At 43.1% G+C, this 21,799-nt stretch overlaps 2 protein-coding genes across 7 annotated transcripts in view; one reads left to right on the forward strand and one right to left on the reverse strand.

Annotated features, from left to right (window-relative positions):
* The first annotated feature begins 92 nt into the window (after nt 1-92).
* On the forward strand, nt 93-10,284 carry NDUFAF5 (NADH:ubiquinone oxidoreductase complex assembly factor 5). Of its 2 annotated transcripts, XM_035110059.3 has the most exons (11): nt 95-404; nt 3,041-3,081; nt 3,444-3,507; nt 3,923-3,970; nt 4,073-4,176; nt 4,897-4,936; nt 5,942-6,139; nt 6,768-6,828; nt 7,699-7,782; nt 8,547-8,629; nt 8,793-10,284. In XM_035110059.3, exons 1-11 carry the CDS (start codon nt 201-203, stop codon nt 8,880-8,882), a joined length of 1,017 nt encoding a protein of 338 aa, XP_034965950.3. In that variant the 5' UTR covers nt 95-200; the 3' UTR covers nt 8,883-10,284. The 2 variants fall into 2 exon arrangements, with proteins under 2 accessions (XP_088523318.1, XP_034965950.3); XM_088667192.1 differs by lacking the exon at nt 3,923-3,970 and having other exon boundaries at nt 93-404.
* A 1,717-nt stretch (nt 10,285-12,001) lies between these two features.
* The window catches only part of SEL1L2 (SEL1L2 adaptor subunit of SYVN1 ubiquitin ligase), a 43,214-nt gene continuing 33,416 nt past the window's right edge, over nt 12,002-21,799 (reverse strand). For all 5 annotated transcript variants that reach the window (XM_088667190.1, XM_088667189.1, XM_088667188.1 and 2 more), the window contains 3 exons: nt 15,892-16,061; nt 14,768-14,896; nt 12,002-12,141 (listed from right to left, as the gene is read on the reverse strand). In XM_088667190.1, coding sequence (XP_088523316.1) covers nt 12,022-12,141; nt 14,768-14,896; nt 15,892-16,061 — 419 coding nt within the window. In that variant the 3' untranslated portion in view covers nt 12,002-12,021. The remainder of the gene's footprint in view (nt 12,142-14,767; nt 14,897-15,891; nt 16,062-21,799) is intronic.

A 21,799-nucleotide genomic window follows, 5' to 3' on the forward strand; every position in this document is an offset into this window, starting at 1 on the left:
GGGAAGCAGCGCACAACCTCGCGTCACTTCCGAAAGACTGCGCGTGCGCAACTAGCGCTTCCTGGGAAGGCCGGCCTCCGGCGACTTCCAATTGGAAGGCGCGGTCAGCTGGGCGGGACGACGGTTAAGCTTCCCAGCGAATAAACGGAAACAGAAGCAATCCTTGGAAAGTCCGGCGCGTGGGTTCGAGGCAGGACCGCATGCGTATCGTTTTCTCGGCGATGGGCGCGAGGGCGCTGCTGAGGGGACCGCACCGCTGCCTCCTCCTCGGCGGCAGTTCGGGGCGCCGCTTCGCCGCGGGCCCCGGCGCCCTCAGCCCCTTCGACCGGCAGCTGAAGAGGAAGCAGAAGGAATGGGCGGCGGCGCGGCCGGAAATGCAGCGCTGCGAGTACCTGAGGGAAGAGGTGAGCGTTGCTGGGGGCGGGGCAGGGCGGAGATCCGCCGGGCTGGGTTCCTGGACGCGGCCCCCTCGGCTCCCGGCACCCAATGCCGAGAACGTAGAAGGGACCGTTTTCGTGTACAGTGTTTGGGCCAGCAGCTTCAGCGTCCGGTTTTGCGCACTGGGATCCGCGAAGGTTGAATAGGTCTCCATGTCATTCGGATATGCTAAGGATCATTCGACCCACCCAAGGTGGTTGGAGGAGCGGGGCATAACTCTTCAAGCCAAGTAAATAAATAACCCTGCCCCCAGGATAATAATAATAAAAATGCCTTATTTATCCGCTGCTAACCACGCTGCCAGCCTTCCAGCAATATCAGTCCAAGTGCATGTGCCTGATCGCTAGCAAATGGGAAAACGTCAATATGAAAATTTATAGTCCCAAATTTACTTTGTCGTTCCTGCTCTTTTTTCTTTCTTTTTTTTGCTGTGCTGCCTGGATTCAGACATCTAGCGTGAACCATGGTTTGGCTGTTGGGCACACTTTGGTGGGATCCTGCACTCTACCCTCTGTGCCTCTGACATTGAGACTATGGCTAGTGCAAACCCTGCAATCTTTTTCCCCCAAATATGTTTCAGGCTATCAGGTCAAAGTGAGGTGTGGAGGAAAGAGAGTTTTCTTGTCTAGTACGAAAATATCATTGTATTCAACTGACTTTTATACAGAGTGAAATTAATGACCATGACTAACTCAGTTCTTGGACAGTGTTCTTGAAGCTATGAACATGAGTCTGACCAAACTGTGGAAGACAGTGGAAGACAGGAGTGCCTGGCGTGCTCTGGTCCATGGGGTCACGAAGAGTCGGACACGACTAAACAACAACAACAAACCCAGTTCCAGTCGTTTCAATGGGTCTGTTCTGAGTAAAGGTTAGCTGGTTGCAAAAATGGAGTCGATCGTCTAAGGAAGGAATTTTCCAGCACCCTTTGTTCTCCACATCCTGTTTGTCTGTGGTCAGGAAAAGTATGAAAACAAAGTACTCTCGAGCCTTCCAGGAGGCTGTGCTAAACTATCTACAAACATGGGAGGACATTTACAAGGAACGGCAACATCCCAATTCACTAGCAGATGAGGTTGAAGTCCAAGTCCAGGACTCAGAGGAAATTTTGAACTTGGAGACTGTGGAGATTGAGACTGGTTGCCAGGAGAAACAATTTGATGGAAATTTTAAAGAGGACTTGGACTATAAAAAATACACTTGGGATGAAGCAAAGCAAGGACTACAAAAGGAAGAAAAACAAGCAGAGCAAGAAAATGAGAAGCAAAGGAATGGACTTGAAGATCCTGGGGGGGGTTGGAATGTGGGGCGATGTCAGTGAGGAATGGGAAAGACAGGGGCAGAGGGGGACAAGGGCCTGGAGACGGATGTGGGAAAGAATGGGTGTGGGATGAAAATTTTAGTTAAAAGGTTTATTTTTAGTTTTTGAAAGACGGTTTTCGAAATTTTGGCTTGTTAACGGAAATGCTGATCCAATTGGGGGAAAAGATTTAGGGAGAGGAGATGGGGTGTAAAAATGAAAGAAAATAAGCTGGGTTTTCTGGAGGGAGACATAAGAACGGCCTAGGAAAGTATTTAAGTCAATGTAAACTTTTGTAAGTTAAGTTAGGTTTTTAGGCAGAAAGCTGCCTACTCTCCTCTCCTTACTCTGAGCTACTCAGTGGCAGGGAGTGCTGGGGGGGGTGTGTGAGGAGGGGATACAAGGGAACCTTGGAAATGCTGTGCCCTACAGGTTCCTCTTGTGGCAGGAGGGGGCCTGTGGGAGGGCAGCATGGAAAAGGAGGAGGATTGAGTTAATAGTATAAGAATAGGATTTTAAACTGAAATAGAAAACCCGCCATAAGCTTTTAGATTTTGTCTAGGGAAAACCAGGAGGAAGACTATCGAGGAAGTCACAATTTTAAGGTTAAGAATATAAGAATTGGGGAGTCAATTCTCCCCTACTATTGTTATGTGTATGTTTGTTTAAGTATGTTTATGAAAGAGCTGGGGGAAACCAATCCTCAGAGCTCCTCCATTCCTGTCCCTTCAGTGGCAGGGGGGGGGAAGAGGGGGGAGGAGGGAGGGGGGAGGTCAAACCCAGCTCACAATGGACCCCCTTGGACTCCCAAAGCGCACGGGTTTCACTGGTGGCAGAGGTGGACCAGTGGGTGGAGGGAAGACGAAGGGACAGTGTTGTATTGTATGTTTGTGTAGTTGTGTAGTTGTGTTTGAAAATTAATAAAAATTATTATAAAAAAAAGGTTAGCTGGTTGCAATCCATAACTTGATCAGCCTTACACCACATTGTGCCTTGATTTGGAGAGGCAGAGGAGAGACTTTGCTGTTCTGCACCAGCAAATGTCTTACAATAGTTCCAGGAAGAAAGGGAGGAGTTCTGCAGGAGTTCTCATGATCACCAAATAATGGTTTGACATTCTGTTTGAATTAAGCCACTGATTGAGCATCACTTTTCAGTTAAATCAAATGTGAAAATAATTAAGTTCTTCCTAAGATCAAAATTGGTAGCGATACAAGTTAACCTGTAGTAGTGGTTAATTTATGCTTTGGAGGTGGTGAACCCATGTAGTGAGAACCAACTGTTCCTTTTTCTGTTTCACAGGTTGGTGGTAGGATAGCTGACCGAGTGTTTGACATAAGTAGGTAAGATATTAGCCAATCTAATTTGTATGTCTAGCTGTTTTAACAAAATCCATGCTATTTCAACTATACTGTTTAAAGACAGCTGGGTACAGGGAATTATTAAAGCTTCCTGGTATCAATAGACAGTAAATTTAGGCAGGTAGCCGTGTTGGTCTGACACGGTCGAAATTTTTTAAAAAAATTGTCCAGTAGCACCTTAGAGAACAAACCTGACCATTACCTTTTTACCTTTACCTTTTAAGTGTACACAACATTGCAGCCTGTGTCTAACTTGGAGAGTAAGAATTTCACCAAAGCATTATAAATTAGGAGACTTACTGAGCTGCATCTTTGCAAATAATGTGCATTTATTTTTCCAAAAGGACTTTCCCCCTTGCATTGGATCTTGGCTGTGGACGAAGCTACATAGCTCAGCATTTAAACAAGGTATGATCTTCGGCTTGGATTTGAATTACACAGAGAGAACTAAACAGTAGATCAACCTTGGGCTTATCTCTGAGGCATAATAAAAATAGGTCTAGCCACAATGGGTTGGAGCCAGACTTGCCAATGTCAAATCTGTTTCGAGTCTGTTGTCAGCAAAATTCTGAGTGCTGTCACACACAATGCCAAATTAATAGCTTAACTCTGATTGATAACTTGGATGCAAATCACATTGGCCTCTGATAGGATTTACACCCATGTGAATAGGATTGCACTTTATGTCATCCATTACACAATATTGTCTCCCTCTGGAATAAAGCTTTTAGATATGGACCAGAATATTCTTCTCCCATCCCACTCACCCCTAGATAAAATCGGGTAAACGGTTGGAGACATTTTACGGTCATTTTTGTTTCAGGATGTCATTGAACAGCTTTTTCAAGCCGATATTGCAGAAAACGCTTTGGTAGGTAGCTGTCTTGTACTTGCTAGCTGTTTAATCCATTATATTGAAAAGTAAAGCACCTTAACTGCAGTCCTAAGACATTTCTATTCTAATCTGATTTAGAAAAACGCAATAGAATCCGAAATACCCAGAGTCAGTGTTATAGCTGATGAAGAATTCCTTCCTTTCAAAGAGAATACATTTGATCTTGTTGTCAGTGGACTGAGGTAACTAATAAATGAACTAAGGTAAACAAAATTGTTTCTAGTGATTGTGGCTTAGCTCTGCAAAGGCTTAGGGTGTGAATTAAAGCATTCCCATGCATGGGGTGAGGTTGAGGAAGAGCTAACTTTCTTTAGAATTCAGTCCCTGGCACTATAACTGTTGCTGCTTTGGTGATGGGACTTGAGCTATCAAGATCTACAAATTATTGTTATGTGAAGGGAAAGGCACCCCCAAACTTCGGCCCTCCAGATGTTTTGGACTACAATTCCCATCCCTGACCACTGGTCCTGTTAGCTAGGGATCATGGGAGTTGTAGGCCAAAACATCTGGAGGGCTGCAAGTTTGGGGATGCCTGATCTAGTCCAACCCCCTGCAATGCAGGAATATATAGCTTTCCCATACAGGGATCAAACCTGCAACATTGGTATTATCAACATCATGCTCTAAACAACTGAACTGGATATGTGGAGTTGTGCAGAAAAATAAGATTCCAAGACTACAGTCATGTGCACTGGGACCTATTTCTGAGTAACTATGCATAGGATTGCACAGCAAGTGTGGCTCATAGCTCTTGTCTTAGCCCTTTATTTACTCTTTCATGTTTTATATCCAATACACTTACCTTTGTGCCAGTAACCCAACCTGTGCTGCCTGAAACTTGCATTGCTGAGAGAGCTCTATACCTTTTATTAATTCATTTTTCACTTAAATTGTTTTTTTAGCTTGCATTGGGTAAATGATCTTCCCAAAACATTGCACGAGGTAAGTACAAGTATTACTGCTCCTATAAAGTTGATAGATAGGAATTTGACTGAATATCTATGACTACTGGTGAAAGTAATGTTTAATCATACTGAGTTTTTCCAGATATGCTGGCCATATCTTTACATTTTCCAGTTGGAAACTGGGAACTATCACTTTATATATATTTTTTAAAAAATGTCTGGGTAGGCTGGGACATGGAGAGTTGTCTATCTGCCTTGATATATTTTGGGGGGAGTGAAGAGGTGTCTTTTTAATTGTTACCCCCCAAAAAACTCTCACTTTTAAACATTCAGGTACTGGAAATGTCAGTGTTGTAAATATATACTGTATCTTAATCAGATGCTTTGTTTATGCTCTCTAGTCAACCTATATTCTAAATCAGGCATCCCCAAACTTCGGCCCTCCAGATGTTTTGGACTACAATTCCCATCATCCCTGACCACTGGTCCTGTTAGCTAGGGATCATGGCCAAAACATCTGGAGGGCCGCAGTTTGGGGATGCCTGTTATAAATCATTTATCCTTGTGCTATTAATTATGTACTAAAACAGCAGCACCCTTGTAAAAGTAGGAGCATTAGCATGCACAGAGTAGTTTGGGGGGTTGCAGAAGTATAAAAATACTGGAATGAGGGTGATCAGGGACCCTTAAAATAAACCAATGAGGACTGAGCACTCCTAGTGAGCAAAGAATGCTGACATGGGAGGAGGAAACAGAGGGGGAATGGTGGCGGTGGTGTATTGTGGTTTACTGCAATGGGAAGTGTTCTAGTGCATGCTGCCTGAGCGCTCATGCTTCCCTCCTCACCTGGCACAAGTGGGGGTAACAAACAAGGAAGCCACAGTGAAAACCTGGCTGTGCTGTCCAAATCAGGGATTATGGTTTGTTTCTCCCCAACGAGGTTTAAACCATAGTTTGTTTGGCTTGTTTTGGGAGCGAAGTTTGAACTATACATATCACCACAAAACAACTTTTGTTACTTAACTACAGTGACTTGTTTCAGATACATCGAATCCTTAAACCAGATGGAGTATTTATTGGTGCCATGTTTGGGGGAGACACGCTCTATGAGCTTCGTTGCTCTTTACAGCTGGCCGAACTGGAAAGGGAAGGTGGATTTTCCCCACACGTATCTCCGTTTACTGCTGTCAGTGACTTAGGACATCTACTGGGAGGAGCTGGCTTCAACACATTGACTGTGGTAATTATCAGTTACAAGAAAGGAAGCCCTGAAAACAGTTGCTTATTGAAAATATCTGAATGAAGTTGTGTGATTTTGTTTCTCCATACAGTCATACCTCGGTTTAAGTACGCTTCGGTTTGAGTACTTTCAGTTTAAGTACTCTGCAGACCTGTCTGGAACTGATTAATCCACTTTCCATTACTTTCAATGGGAAAGTTCGCTTCAGGTTAAGTACAGACTTCTGGAACCAATTGTGTACTTAAACTGAGGTACCACTGTATTCGTACCTCAATTCTTCTTGGCCAATCTTTCTTAAGAAGCTGCTGCCTATTCTATTGGCTGGCCTATTCTCTTCCTTTTTCCTTCAGAGACTCTGCCCCTTGGTCCTCTTACTAATTAGGTTTCTAATTACTACCTACTCCGTTTCCCCTTTTCTCTATTTGCTGTAAGTGGCACAAAGCTTTCCCGTTGCTGCTTTGGTGTAACATGCTTTATCTAACCAAACTCCTCCTCTTCTATTGTGTATGGAATCAAGTTTAATTTATACAAAAGAACTGGGTTTAGTCTTGCTTGTGTCCCACTGTTGGGCCTTTTTGAAGTGCATTATTTTGAATATGTTTAAAAACCTAAACCTTACTATTTTTAGGATACTGATGAAATCCAAGTTAATTATCCAGGGATGTTTGAGATTATGGATGATCTGCAAGGCAAGTCTACTTTTTTCATTAGCAAATCAGTATAGCATACTATTCTGTATATCATGGTTAAATGCCCTAGGCTTTGTAGAGGTGCATTCCAGGTGGCTAATCCATGACACCTATGTATCCTGTATGTATATTCTATGGGTGGCATGGGGATCCTGTGTGGCCCTCCAGATGTTGTTGAGCTACAGCTTCCATCATCACTGACCATTGGCCATGCTGGTTGGCACTGATAATAGCTGATGATGGGAGCCCAGGATCCCTATCCCACTCTTACAGATTGGTTAAACAGAGTAATTTTTTTTGGTACAATTCAGGTTGATGTTTGAACAAGAAAACATTGTCTGTTAGCCTTTGAAGGGAGCACTAATTTAATGTATTAATTTAATGTATGTTACTAGTAGCGTGCATCTTGACTAGGTAGCATGCCATCTCTGATCAGTTGTGAATCTCCAGTCTAATTTTAGATCAAGCTGAATTGAACTCGATGGTGCTTGCTTCTGAGTAAACATAATATAGTGTTTTAGAAAACAATACTTCTGGAAAGTTTTCCTCACACTGTTTGGAAGATGTTTCCATCTAAAGTGGTTAAACCACCTATCTATAATACTCTGCATGACCATCACAATATATACTGCTTTGTAAGGTGTCTCTAGGGCTTGTTTACCATGATTGCAGTCCTATGCACACTTCTCTGAGTGGAAACATCTTTGAACACTGAACACCTCTAAGTAAATATGTATATGATCAGGTGGCAGATAGGATTTTTGAATTGTGTATCTCGTCCCTTATTGTCGTATTACTGATCTGAAATGCAGAGTGTGAAACTCATTGTGTGTGCTGTATCTTCTTTTAAAGCCTGAAAACTATTTTTAGGTATGGGAGAAAGCAATTGCTCTTGGAGCAGAAAACCTATGCTACACAGGGCAACCATGTTGGCGGCAGCAGCTGTGTACAGAGGTGAGTTTGGTGTTTGAACTGGAATGTGTTAACTTAATGAGATGGGTACCTTTGATAGACCTGTATTGGCTTAAATAGACTAAATTTTACTATATGGTGAAAAGTTGAGCCATAGCTGTCTCTGAACAGGTTTGTGCCATATAGTTTCACCAGCCTTCCCTGTAAACAAGTGTTTTCAAGGCTGGTTGCCCATCCTTTTCTGTTTTCTCACTTCTTCCTCCTCCCCACCATAATGCACACAGCTTTCCAATGCTGGAACATATTTTGCTTCCCTTAATGCCAAGAAAGAGTGGGAGCTCACAGCTGCTTCATTTAGCTGGGCAAAGAACCATGATATGAAAGTTGTCATTCTTTGCTCTCTTCTGCCAAAAGGACCAGCAGAAGTGGAGGTTCATGCAATCACCATAGTGAAAGAAAAGCCGCACACTAGCATAACACTTGGATGATTGTTCTTTTTCCCTAGTCCTTAAAGAATTTAAAGGGCAGAAGCTGGCCAGAAAGGCTTCTGGTACAGAAAGTGGGTGGGGAGTTGCCTGCCTGGATGCCTGACTAGCACTGCTTATCTTAGTCAAGTGGCTCATTTCATGCCTGAGTTGCGCAATCCAATGACTTAAGTAGTTCCTCAGTATCTAAAAATAAAAAATAAATAAATGTTTTTATATATTATGCAAATAAAATTATGACTACCTGCTTAGGCAATTACGTCTGTGTCCTATTCTGCAGTATTTCTCTGGTATTATGTATAATAAATGTTTCTTCCATAGAAATGTATGGAAATGATGATGGGACTGTACCTGCAACATTTCAAATATATTACATGATAGGTTGGAAATTCCATGAAACCCAGGTAACGTGCATTCCTTTGATTACATCTGGAGTGTCTAAATAAGCATATATTTACATATATTGTGTTAAGCTTTTTCAGTGGAATTCCTTTACCAACTTTTATTTAATTTGATTAAATTCCATGCTCTTCATGCATAACACGATTCCTTCTGTCTTCTTTTCAGGCAAGACCAGCACAGAGAGGTTCTGCAACGGCGTCATTTGGCGATCTGAGAAAAATTAATGAGCTAATTCCAGGAGGGAAAAAACATTGAGATGTGGTGTAATTAGTGGACTTTTGAACTGTGGATATTCACACTGCCATGTGCTTTTTAAAATTGCTGTGCCACTGACTTTATGTATGTAAATAGAAACAGCATAGGGGTGTGGATTTTTATTATATCATGGTATTTCATGTTTCTGTATAGAATTCAACTGACTAAACGTAAGAGAATGTAACAGGAAAGGTCCATATATATTAGGACTAGGGCAGGCATAGGCAACCTTGGCTCCAGATGTTTTGGAACTACAACTTCCATGATCCCTGACCACTAGCCCTGTTAGCTAGGGATCATGGGAGTTGTAGTTCTAAAAGATCTGGAGAGCCAAGGTTGCCTATGCCTGGAGTAGGGTAAGGTCTAAAGCAGGGGGTGGTTAAGGATCAGGCCCCAAGCAACCTTTTCTGGGCCCCCCCAAGGCCCCATTAAGTTTGGCGGTGCTCAGCACCTGCTGAGGATGTAGTTTGCCCCCTCTTCAGTCATTAGATTGAGTGGAAGGGAACAGTAGCACCATGTCCCCAAAGCTGATCTACATGTAAAGGGTGCTGTGTAGACATACATGCATGCATGCGCAAGAGCATAGGGTGCCATTTAGACCCCAAAGTGCAGGTATGTGGCTCTTGGTCGAAAAAAACAACAAGCACATTTAGGCACCCCTGGTCTAAATCCATACGAGATGTCCACTTTGCTGAAGCCAAGAAAATGTGGGCCTGGTCAGTATCTAGACAGATACTAAGTAGGGCTTTATTTCAACTTTCAAAGCTGTCGGCCTTCAAATCACCACTTGACTCCTTGATCGGTCTTGCTACCCCTTTACTTCTCTATTCTGTGATTCACGCAGAGCTATGTTTCTCACTACCTCTACCAGTCCATTGAGCAGTCTGTGAGCTGGAAATCATGGAAAAAGCTGAGCAGGAAAGAAATGTAGCTGTATGTAAATCACGGGCACTTACCTAGGGAAGACGTTGACCTCTATTAAGAGACTGGAAATGTAATAAAACATTAAGCTTGATCAGTTAAATGCATAAAAATTATCCTATCCTACTTCCACAGAGCTCAGAATAACATTTGCTTTCTTCCTCTGTCCTTTTGTTCGACTGATTGGCCCAAATTTACCCACTGTGCTAACTCGGGTTTGAATCTCCACTCAACCATGTTACTGGTCTCTTGGTTCAGACCAGTCTGCTACACTAACACTGCCTTCTTCCAACTTTGCTTATGGGTACTGATAAACAATAGTTCGTGTAGAGAAAGAAATTAGCATTTTGCCTTACACCTTAGCAAATAAGTCAAGCAAGGGCAAGATTAATCCCAGCCTTGGTTCTTATAGCCATGTAAAGTAATCTGAGAACTCTGTACAGTGTATCACAGACTAAAATTAAAATTCTGGGATGAGAAACAGGATTTTGACCCATATATTCACACTGAACAAATTTACATAATTTTGTCTCTGCTAGTCATGGAGGACATACTGGCATTTGCTTAGAATCAAATTATTAAATCAATTGTCAGTTTCACATACAAGCCCAGTGCTAGGGGCACTTCCACATTGTATGAAACAGTACAGTACTCTGGAAGAGGACCCCGGAAGGCCCAAGAGCACAAGCATGCATGGAAGACAGTGCAGCCTTTTGCAAGCTTGCTCAGAAAGAAGTCAAGCCAACATAAGTTGCTCCCACACATTTATTACAGTTAATACCAGGTTTCTTCACCTATGCACGGAAAAACCAAGATGAAGACACCCCTTATTTTAACACACATTACTTTAAGCAAACCACCCACCCTCACTTAATACTACTGTACTTAAGAAGCTCGGACATGGAGCATTAAAGCCCAGACCTATGCCTAGAAATGCAGCAAAAAAGGAAGCCTGGAGGAGTGAAGTTGAGGTTAGGTTTGGACTACCCAGCCATAAATGCTGAAAGGTGATAAATGCTATTTACGACAGGGATGGGGAATCTTTGGCAATTTGGCTCACCTTGAGACCCAGTTTGACCCATGAAGCAATTTTCCCCCAACCACCACCTTGTGTCATGTTATGTCAGGTATGGGGCATGTAGAAACAGCTTGATGGGGAATTTGATCACATGGGAATCACCATAGGGAATTTGATCACGCAGCTGATCTCTGCAGAAGGCAGGCTTAACCAATATTAACCAATAGCCATCTCAACATTACAGTCTCATTAACTTGAAACACACACACAGACCCCTTTAAAGCTGTAGGCTTACACTTTCCTGGGAGTAAGCTCCACAGAACTCAAGAGAACAAACTTCTCAACAGACATGCATAGGATTCCACTGTAAGTTTTGCAGGTTTCTTTCAAAGCTTGCAGAGGAGAGTGGTGACAGGCTGCCTTCAAGAGGAAAAGATTCCAATACACTATGGCCATTAAAAAATTCAAGAAGCTGAGGGGACCTCTACCTTAACTGAAGCTTTCAAAGGTTGGGTTTATGCAGAGAAACTGCCTCAAAGAAGCAACCCAGGAAAATAAGACAAATATTTGATGACTGGAAGAAAATAAGCTACATACACTTGGGGCTCATCCAGACTTCCTTTTGCACCGCCCACTGCAGGTACAGGTCCATGCTTTAAAGATATGTGTCCAAGTGGGATTGAGGGTTTTTTCCACCTGGCACTTTCCCTGGAAAACCTGCATTTTACCACTGAATTGGAGAAAATGGTAAATTGTAGAAAACCCAGTTGCCATATGCTCTGATTCAGTGGTAAAATGCAGGTTTACCTGCATTTGGGGGGGGGGAACACTCTCACACTGAACTTTAAAACCCAGACCTGTGCCTAGAAACATGGCACAAAAGGAAATCTGGATAAGCACTGAGTGACATTAGAAAATACTATTTCCAGGCAAGATTGGTACAAATATGCTATTTATACATGTTTTTTAAGGCACAGCTTGCAAGGTTATGAGTCAGGTGGCTTTTGATTTCAGTTTAAAGTGTTTTGTTTCAAACTGAATGGTTGTATAGGGAGGTGGTACTACTGTTTTTTATTAGGTTTTGACTTGTTGCTTTTTAATGCTGAATAGAGACTAAAGTAATATTCGTGCTGAAAACTATGTTAAAACCATAAGAAAAAAATGAACAGGACTTTCAAAGAACTTTCATACGCCTCCTGTTTAATTTTGCCTGCTGCTTATCAACAGTATAAGCAACAAAACAATGACTATCATCACAATCAGATCCCAATGTGGTCTTAGCATGTGGTCCAAGGTTGGCAGTTTCCAGTTTCCCATTTGCTACAGAAGAGAAGAAGAAGAAAAGTATTTTCAAGGTGAAAAGCTTTGCTTTGCAAATACGAATGCACAATAGGTATGAGAAACACCTTTCTGTATTATCAACTTTCCTCACGGGTTACTACTTGGTCTCAGGTTAGTGGCGTGTATGCTTCATTCCTGGTGCTGTAACTACAATGGTACCTCAGGTTAAGTACTTAATTGGTTCCGGATGTCCGTACTTAACCTGAAGCGTACTTAACCTGAAGCGAACTTTCCCATTGAAAGTAATGAAAAGTGGATTAATCCGTTCCAGATGATGAAAAACACCTCCTAAAACAGCAATTTAACACAGATTTTACTGTCTAACAAGACCATTGATCCATAAAATGAAGGCAATAATAAAGGTAAAGGGACCCCTGACCATTAGGTCCAGTCGTGACCGACTCTGGGGTTGTGGCGCTCATCTTGTGTTATTGGCCGAGGGAGCCAGCGTACAGCTTCCGGGTCATGTGGCCAGCATGACAAAGCCGCTTCTGGCGAACCAGAGCAGCACACGGAAACGCCGTTTACCTTCCCGCTGTAGCGACACCTATTTATCTACCTGCACTTTGAAGTGCTTTCGAACTGCTAGGTTGTCAGGAGCTGGGACCGAGCAACGGGAGCTCACCCCGTCATGGGGATTTGAACCGCCAAACTTCTGATCGGCAAGCCCTAGGCTTAGTGATTTAACCCATAGCGCCACCCACATCCCAATAATCAATGTACTGTACTGTAAAATAAATAAGACAGTATTGTAGATGAAAAAATTAACATTTACAGTGGTACCTCGGGTTAAGTACTTAATTGGTTCTGGGGTTCCATTTGTACTTAACCCGAGTGGCGATAGAGCACTTCTACTTAACCCGAGGTATGACTGTATAATGTAACTATAACATCCTGACACTATGCTGCAGGTCCTCCCCTCATCAGCTTTGCTCCGCTCCATAAGGGTGACGTTGACAGAACAGGCATAGGCAAACTCGCCCCTCCGGATGTTTTAAGACTACAACTCCCATCATCCCTAGCTAACAGGACCATTGGTCAGGGATGATGGGAATTGTAGTCTCAAAACATCTGGAGGGCCGAGTTTGCCTATGCCTGACCTACAACATGGACAAATCCCCATGTGGCTCAGGATTTTGGTTGTTACCCCAAAGAGCAGAAAAAAGAGTTGAGCTACAACGGCTTTCACAGAACGATCTTAATTTAAGACTGCGTCCTTTCTTCAAGTGAAGGACAGTTTAAGAATAAAATAGGCACACTCTCCTTACCAAATAAAGGGTGCTATGTCATTCATAGTCAGGTTCTAGAGTTCTATTAACACAGAGCATTTTCACGACATCATGGTTTCAATATACACTGCAAAAAATGCTAAGATACAGTTCTGCCCACCAGTTTGTTTTGGTACCCGGGAATAACCTTAACAAGTGTGCATCCACAAAAAAGAAGAAAAGGCTTCTGTTCATGGGGGTGGACATGGAGGATTGTTTAAATGCCAAACTATTTTCCTATGTGGGAGGGAGTCTCTGGCATTGCTATAAACCGCCTTCCATTTTTGTCCTCTTCCTCCAGATTTGGGTGCAGGGGGAATCTATTCACCAATAGATAGGTGGAAGGTTCCAGTTTTTCTGGGAGAAGTAAATTCCTCTCATGACAGCTGAAAGTTTCTTCAAGTAACACCTCCTCCAAAATAGTGGAGGTTAAAAGAACTGCTACCTAACCATAACCCCTAACACTAACCACTAACCCTCAGCCTCACCCTAACCCCCGAACCCTAACACACTAACCCCAACACCAGCCCTAACCCTCACCCTAACCAACCTCTAACCTCTAAACTTAACCCTTACCCTAAAACATCTTAATCCTAATCCAAACCCCAAATTTGAACCCCTAAACCCAACCCTAATCCTAATCCCCAGCCCTAATGACCTAACCTGTGCTAACCCCTAACCAAACCCTAAACCTAACCGTAACTGTAACCCTAACACACGAACCTAACCCTACTTCTAAAGCAACCCTACCCCCACCCCAACCTTAACCCTACCCCCACCCCAACTATAACCCTGACCCTAGCCCAAGCCCAACCCTCACCCTAAACCTAATCCTACCCAATCCTAAACCTAACAATAAACCTAACCCAATCCTAACCCTAGTTTAGGAGTTTGGTTTAGGGGTTTAGGTTCAGGGGTTAGGTGTAGGGGTTGGGGGTTCAGGTTTTGAGTGTTAGATTTAGGGCTTCGGGGCTGGGGTTTAGGGGTTTGGGAAGAAAGTATGAAAAGTTACAGTCCCACTGAAGGAAAGGCAAAGATTGCCCTTAGGCTTAGTAGAAACACATTTAGATTTGCACATCTAGCCCGACTTTCAAGATTTGATACTTAAAATCACACTTCTGTGAATTATACAGGAGGATTTCAATTTCGTAAGGATTCTGCAACAACATTTGCATGTTAAGTGCCCTGAATCTTAAAAACTGGTCTAAGAGCATTCCAGGTTTGACAACTACAATGACTACAAATAAGAGTGAAGAGCAATTTCACAAAGAGGGTATCTTGGAATAGCAGGCCCTAATCAAATCACAAGAGGTTAAGTTTGTGTAAATCACACTTACCTTGAAAAACTGAAGATCTGTGAACAGATGCATCATTTCTAGTCTTATATATGCTATGAACACTGGTATGAAAGCATCTGGGCTTGTCTCAGCTGCCAGGTCATACCACCTTCTAGCTAAGTGTATATCCTAAAGATAGAAAGTCAGTTCTAAAATTTGCAAGGGCTTTATGAAATATCTATGGTTATGGCACCTTCCAGTAGCAATGTCATTGTGGAGCTCTCAAAATCATTTTGATTGATATGGTAAGGGTCAATCAAGATTGTCAAATTCTGTTGACTGAATCAGAATTCTTGCTTGTATGCATAGTTTGCATGCTTTAGCATAAAGCCTTGGGGTGATTTACTATATTGTAAGCATCAGTCAGCCCAGAAAACTAACAAGGAAAAGATTCACTATTTCCTCAAAAGTAGTTTAAAATCATATCTCAAGATCCAAAGCACTGCAGGCAGTGATCCCTTTTTGCATAGATGTTTGTCAGCAACCCCTTCCAACAGCATCTCTGAGCAAAACACTGTCTTCTGGGGGGGGGGGATATTTTTGCATTCAGGGTGCAGAGAACCACTTTACACTTGTGCATGGCATGAATAATGTGGAGCTAAGCCACTGGGTCACTTGTAGTTCCACATGTTAAATAAGACCAGGCATCCCCAAACTGTGGCCCTCCAGATGTTTTGGCCTACAACTCCCATGATCCCTAGCTAACAGGACCAGTGGTCAGGAATGATGGGAATTGTAGTCAAAAACATCTGGAGGGCCACAGTTTGGGGATGCCTGAATAAGACTAACGTATTCCACCAATTGTAGTGTTATAGTCCATTAATAATGGTGGAAATTCTCATAATCTACTGACTTCTCAATTCTTTAGCTTTTCTGAGCTGTGCTCGTTATCCTGCTGTTGCAGTCGAATTCAGTGTCTTCATTGTTCCTAATATACTGATGTGTTGGTCAATATTTGGTCAATATTTGATCAACTGACCACATTTTTGGACAGGTCAAGAACCCTGCCCAAATGAAAATTCTGTGTCCTGCCCACCGTGGTTCTTTAACTAGAATATTCACAATAACAAAAGTTTACTTGTAGAGCTAATGTTTGATGCAGCACCAGACGTAGATTATGTTACCTTAGGAATGCCTAAACCATATTCATACATATATGCCAGATTGAACATGGCTTGAGCACTCTGTTGATTAGCAGCAAGGTTGTAATGAACTGCAGCTGTCAAGTAATCTCTCTTTATTCCAAAACCATAGAAGTGATAATCTCCCGTTTTAACTCTGGCAAATATATTGCCTGCAAGACAAATAGTTGAAAAAATATTATGATTATGATTGCATTTGTGGCTGTTATTTATAACATCCCGCACCTATCAATCCAAGGTGGTAGAGGAAGAATTCTTGGTCATTGTCATTTGTGCCACCAGTTCTGAAGGTGGTTCTGAAAAGTGCAATTCAAACAAGGTGGCCTCCCTCCGAAAGAGGTTTCTGTGCATGTGTACAAAGACACCAGACCACATATGACACCTGCTTCTCCAGCACTAGTGTTGACTTACTCTGTTTTCAGGTTCTTGGTTGGATCCCAGCTATTTGGATCACAAGTATTTATTATAAATGTTTCTTAGGCTACCTGCCAATAAAACTTGTAAGGCAGCTTACAATGCAGTAATCCAATTAGATAAGACAGAGACAGTGATACACAGATAAAACAGCACTTGAAAACTAACCATAACAGAACAGTTATAACAAGCCTACACTCACCTTGAAACAAAACAAGACAAAACAAAAGTCTGGAACTGTAATTATTTGAGAATCAGTGCCAGATTAGTAGCTCTCAGAGCCCATGTTGCTATAAATACAAATGGTGCTATATTCTCACCCCTTTGTAACTGGGGTAGTCCTGAAGAAGAGGCCTCATAAAGGAAGCTCTTCTAGGGACTTCCCCTGCATGCAAAGACAGGCTCTGGCAGATTGATCGGATGTGACCAATAGTGGGTCCAATAGTCAAGAAAGCAGTTTCTGCACAAGCTATAGAGGCACAGGTAGATGGGAAGGTATCCCATTTAGGAGAAGGAAAACTCTGAACCAAACCTCCACTGTCTTGCAGGTGTTCTTGTCTATGAGGACTTCAGGAGTAAACCTCAAACAATCCACTGCTTTAAGGGACTTCTTTGGGAGAAGGAAAGGCTAAAGAGTACTGTATACCCTACACAAATCCAGAGTGGAATGGCATCTTGTATGTTTCCTTCTGGCAACTCCTGCAGCCAAGCTAGTGCCAAATGTATTGCTTTCCTTTCCTTTGGACCACATCAGTGAGGCCAAGAGAGGAGTCTTGCCACATGGGCAGCGCAGGACCTCCACACACACTGCCCAGGTTTGGCAGAACAACAGTACTCAGAGTTTACAGCACTGGAGTGTGCATGAAGAGTATTTTAATTCTTTTCCCTCTCCTGCTTCCTATAAATTCTTTGTTGTTGTTGTTTAGTCGTTTAGTCGTGTCCGACTCTTTGTGACCCCATGGACCAGAGCACGCCAGGCACTCCTGTCTTCCACTTTCTCCCACAGTTTGGTCAGACTCATGTTCGTAGCTTCGAGAACACTGTCCAACCATCTCATCCTCTGTCGTCCCCTTCTCCTAGTGCCCTCATTGATACAAAATACCTTTTCCTTATGGTCACCAATTTAAGCAATACGTGTTATTATACATCATTTGACACAACTTTGTTAATATATTCTGAAACTTTTATCTCAGTATTTATTGTTATGTAATGGTTGCATGTCATATGCTCTAATAAAGATAGGTAAAGGTAAAGGATCCCTTGGCAGTTAAGTCCAGTCAAAGTCATCTATGGGGTTGTGGTGCCCATCTCACTCCAGGCCAAGGGAGCTGGAGTTTGTTCACAGACAGCTTTCTGGATCATGTGGCCAGCATGACTAAACCGCTTCTTGTGCAACAGAACACCGTGACGGAAACCAGAGTGCATGGAAACACAGTTTACCTTCCTGCCGCAGTGGTACCTATTTATCTACTTGCACTGGTGTGCTTTCGAACTGCTAAGTTGGCAGAAGCTGGGACAGAGCAACGGGAGCTCACCCCGTTGTGCAGATTCGAACCGCTGACCTTCTGATCAGCAAGCCCAAGAGGGTCAGTGGTTTAGACCACAGTGCCACCCACCCCCAAAGATATATCCCAATGCAAACTAACAGTTTTAAAGAGGAAAATGAGAAAAACTATGTTGCCAAGAATTGGTGCCAGATGAATCTCCCAGTAAAGGGCATAAGACACTCTAGGCCAGTCATCCCCCAACTTCGGCCCTCCAGATGTTTCGGACTACAATTCCCATCATCCCTGACTACCATACCTGCCAAGTTGCTGTCGGAGAAATAAGGGACCGGGCCGGAAGTAGCAGACCGGAAGTAGCACTGCCGCCATTTTGGAACTGGGCGGAGCATGCTCAGAAGTGACTTTTGATGCTGCTTTGCCCAGTTCCAAAATGGACGCCGCGCCAGAAGTCGCACTGCAGCCATTTTGGAACTGGGCAGAGCAGCATCAAAAGTCGCTTCTGAGCATGCTCTGCCCAGTTCCAAAATGGCTGCCGCGCCAGAATAAACCGGGGGTGGGGATCCGGATCCGTTTTTTCAGCTAGGAACAGCTGGAAAAACGGGGATTTCCCGGGGAATGCAGGAGACTTGGCAGCTATGCTGACTACTGGTCCTGTTAGCTAGGGATCATGGGAGTTGTAGGCCAAAACATCTGGAGGGCCGCAGTTTGGGGATGCCTGCTCTAGGCAGTCACACAGTCACCACCTGCTTATCTTTAGGTAAAGGAGGACGTGGAAAAGGGTCTGTGGTCATTCCTAGGTCTGCTTAAGGACTAGTGGAGGACATCCTGCTGCTTTTCTATAGTGCAGTGGAGACTCTGGTCAATGCAAAGATCTAGTGGTCTTTAGGACTGGGGAATCAAAATGATGCTGGCAGTATGGCAGTAAATTGCATTTGTTCTGAAAATGCTGCTCTTTTGTTTTAACAGGATTGTTTGCACGATTTGAATCCCCAAACAGCAGGGATCGAGTAGGTTACAAATTTTAGTCAAATGAAAATGGCAATTGGCTTTGGGAATACTTTGCCCTTCTATTAAAATATTTGATAGTAATTCATGCATGTCTTTTGGTGGCATGAAATAAAAAAATTCCTTCAGTAGCACCTTAAAGACCAACTAAGTTTTTATTTTGGTATGAGCTTTCGTGTGCATGCACACTTCTTCAGATACAGTGAAATGGAAGTTTCCAGGCACTTATGTAGAGAAGGGGTGGGGAGGGGTGGGGATGGGGAGGGGGGATCACTCAGAAGGGTGGTGGAAATGGGTGATTGACTGACTGATAGCTGTTGATGACCGCAAACGACTGCAAATGGTTTTGCATGAAAAAGCAAGGGTTGAGATGGCTGAAGATCGCTTATCATGTATAATGAGATAAGAACCCGATATCTCTGTTCAAACCAGGTCCCTCCATGGTTTTGAGCTTGGTGATAAGTTGCAATTCAGCAACTTCTCTTTCCAGTCTATTTCTGAAATTCTTTTGTAGTAAGACAGCTACTTTGAGATCTTGTATAGAATGTCCTGGGAGATTGAAGTGTTCTCCTACTGGTTTTTCTGTCTTCTGGTTCCTGATGTCAGATTTATGTCCATTTATCCTTTGGCGTAGGGTTTGGCCTGTTTGTCCAATATAGAGAGCTGAAGGGCACTGTTGGCATTTGATGGCATACACAATGTTAGAGGATGAGCAATTAAATAGTCCTGAGATGGTATGTTGGATGTTGTTGGGGCCAGTAATGGTGTTGTCTGGGTGTATGTGGCAGCAAAGTTGGCATCTGGGTTTATTGCAGGCTCTGGTACCAGTGTCCATGTTAAGTCTGGTGGTTGTATTATTGTGGGTGAGGAGTTGTTTAAGATTGGGTGGCTGTCTGTAGGCAATGAAAGGTCTTCCTCCCAGAGCTTGAGAAAGGGAGCGGTCATTGTCCAGGAGAGGCTGTAGATCTCTGATGATGCGTTGTACTGTTTTAGCTTGGGAGCTGTATGTGATGACTAGTGGTGTTCTGTTATTTTCTTTTTTGGGTCTGTCTTGCAGCAGGTTCTCTCTAGGTATCTGTCTGGCTCTGTTGATCTGTTGTTTAACTTCATCAGGTGGATATTTTAGTTCTAAAAAGGTTTGCTGTAGATCTCTTAGGTGAGATTCTCTGTCTGTAGAGTTGGAACAGATGCGGTTGTAACGTAAGGCCTGGCTGTATACGATGGATTGTTTGGTATGTTTGGGATGGTAGCTAGAAGCATGTAGATATGTTTGTCGGTCAGTTGGTTTTCTGTATAAGGTGGTGTCTATACGTCCATCCTGTATTTTTATAGTAGTGTCCAAAAAATGTATTTCTTGCATAGATTGGTTCATTGTTAGGTTGATGGTGGGGTGAAAGTCATTGAATGTCTGGTGGAAGGTTTCCAGGGTCTGTTGTCCATGTGTCCAGATAATAAAAATATCGTCAATGTATCGCAGGTACAGGAGAGATTTGAGTGGGTAGGAGTTAAGGAAACGTTGTTCTAAATCTGCCATGAAGATGTTGGCATACTGTGGGGCCATGCGGGTGCCCATGGCTGTGCCGCTGATCTGGAGGAACAGGTCATCACCAAATTTGAAGTGGTTGTGGGTAAGGACAAAGTGGCAGAGTTTGGTAGCAAAGTCCGCTGTGGTTTTATCTGAAATGGTGTTCCTTATGGCTTGTAAACCATCATTGTGTGGGATGTTGGTATATAGAGATTCCACATCCATAGTGGCTAGTATAGTATTGTTAGGAAGATTGTTCAAATATTGTATTTTCCTCAGAAAATCTGTGGTGTCACGTACGTAGCTGGGAGCACTGATAGCATATGGTTTCAGAACAGAGTCCATATAGCCGGAAACACCCACTGTAATGGTGCCAATACCTGAGATGATGGGGCGTCCTGGGTTTCCTGGTTTGTGTATTTTGGGTAGAAGATAGAAAGTTCCTGGCCGAGGTTCCGCTGGTGTGTTTGTGAGGATCTGTTCTTGGATGTGTAGGGGTAGCTCCTTAATAATCTTGTTCAGTTCTTTTTTGTATGCTTGTGTGGGGTCTGAGTCCAATTTCATGTAAAAGGCAGTATTGGAAAGTTGTCTGTAGGCCTCTTGGATGTAATCAGTTTTGTTCATGATGACGACAGCTCCACCCTTGTCTGCCTCTTTAATTATAATGTCTGGGTTGTTCCTGAGATTTTCTATGGCTCTCCTTTCAGCATGGTTTAGATTTTGTTGTAAGCGATGGTGTTTTCTGGTCACATCCGTTTGGATTCTGTGGCGGAAGCATTCGATGTACAGATCTAGTGTGGTATTGCGTCCATCAGGAGGGGTCCATGTGGAGTCCCTTTTTGTGTAACTTCTTTTCGGTGGTAGTTGGTGGTCAATGTTCTGTTCATTGATGCGTTTGGAGGGTGATGGTTGTTCCCCAGTAAGTTGAGAGGTGTTGTGTTGTGGGGATGTAGTTTGTTCTACTTTGTCTTGTTCTTGTGTGTGATGAAAATACTCCTTCAGGCGTAAACGGCGGAAAAATGCTTCCAGGTCCCCGCAGAACTGAATCATGTGTTGGGATTTGGCAGGGCAGAATGATAGTCCCCGTGAAAGGACGGATTCCTCAGCTGGGCTGAGTGTTTGCTGTGAAAGATTGACAATGTTGTTGATCTTGTTTTGATTGGTGGCCTGTAGGTTGGAAAGGTTGCAGAGTTTTTTATTTTTCTGGTTCTTCAGTAACTCCAGTTGAGAGTGGTAAATGGTTTGTTTTTCCTTGTGGAACTTCTGCCAGGCCGGGTGATTCCTGATGGAGTTCTCCAGTGCAGAGAGTTCCTCCTTTATTAACTTCTGTTTGGAATACAGAACGCCGATAAGATGTTTCAGCAGTTTCTTAGATAAAGTGTGGCATAGTTTTCTGGCATATTCTGTGGGATAAGTTGATTGAAGAGGGTTCTTAATTCTA

The sequence above is a fragment of the Zootoca vivipara genome, chromosome 3 (assembly GCF_965207765.1).
Source record: "Zootoca vivipara chromosome 3, rZooViv2.hap1.1, whole genome shotgun sequence".
Classification (NCBI taxonomy): domain Eukaryota; kingdom Metazoa; phylum Chordata; class Lepidosauria; order Squamata; family Lacertidae; genus Zootoca; species Zootoca vivipara.

Coding starts and splice junctions, on each gene's coding strand:
- NDUFAF5 (XM_035110059.3), top strand. CDS start 201: ATGCGTATCGTTTTCTCGGCGATGGGCGCGAGGGCGCTGCTGAGGGGA. Junction 3,508..3,922: donor TAGCTCAGCATTTAAACAAG/GTATGATCTTCG, acceptor TTTTTGTTTCAG/GATGTCATTGAACAGCTTTT. Junction 8,630..8,792: donor GGAAATTCCATGAAACCCAG/GTAACGTGCATT, acceptor TCTTCTTTTCAG/GCAAGACCAGCACAGAGAGG.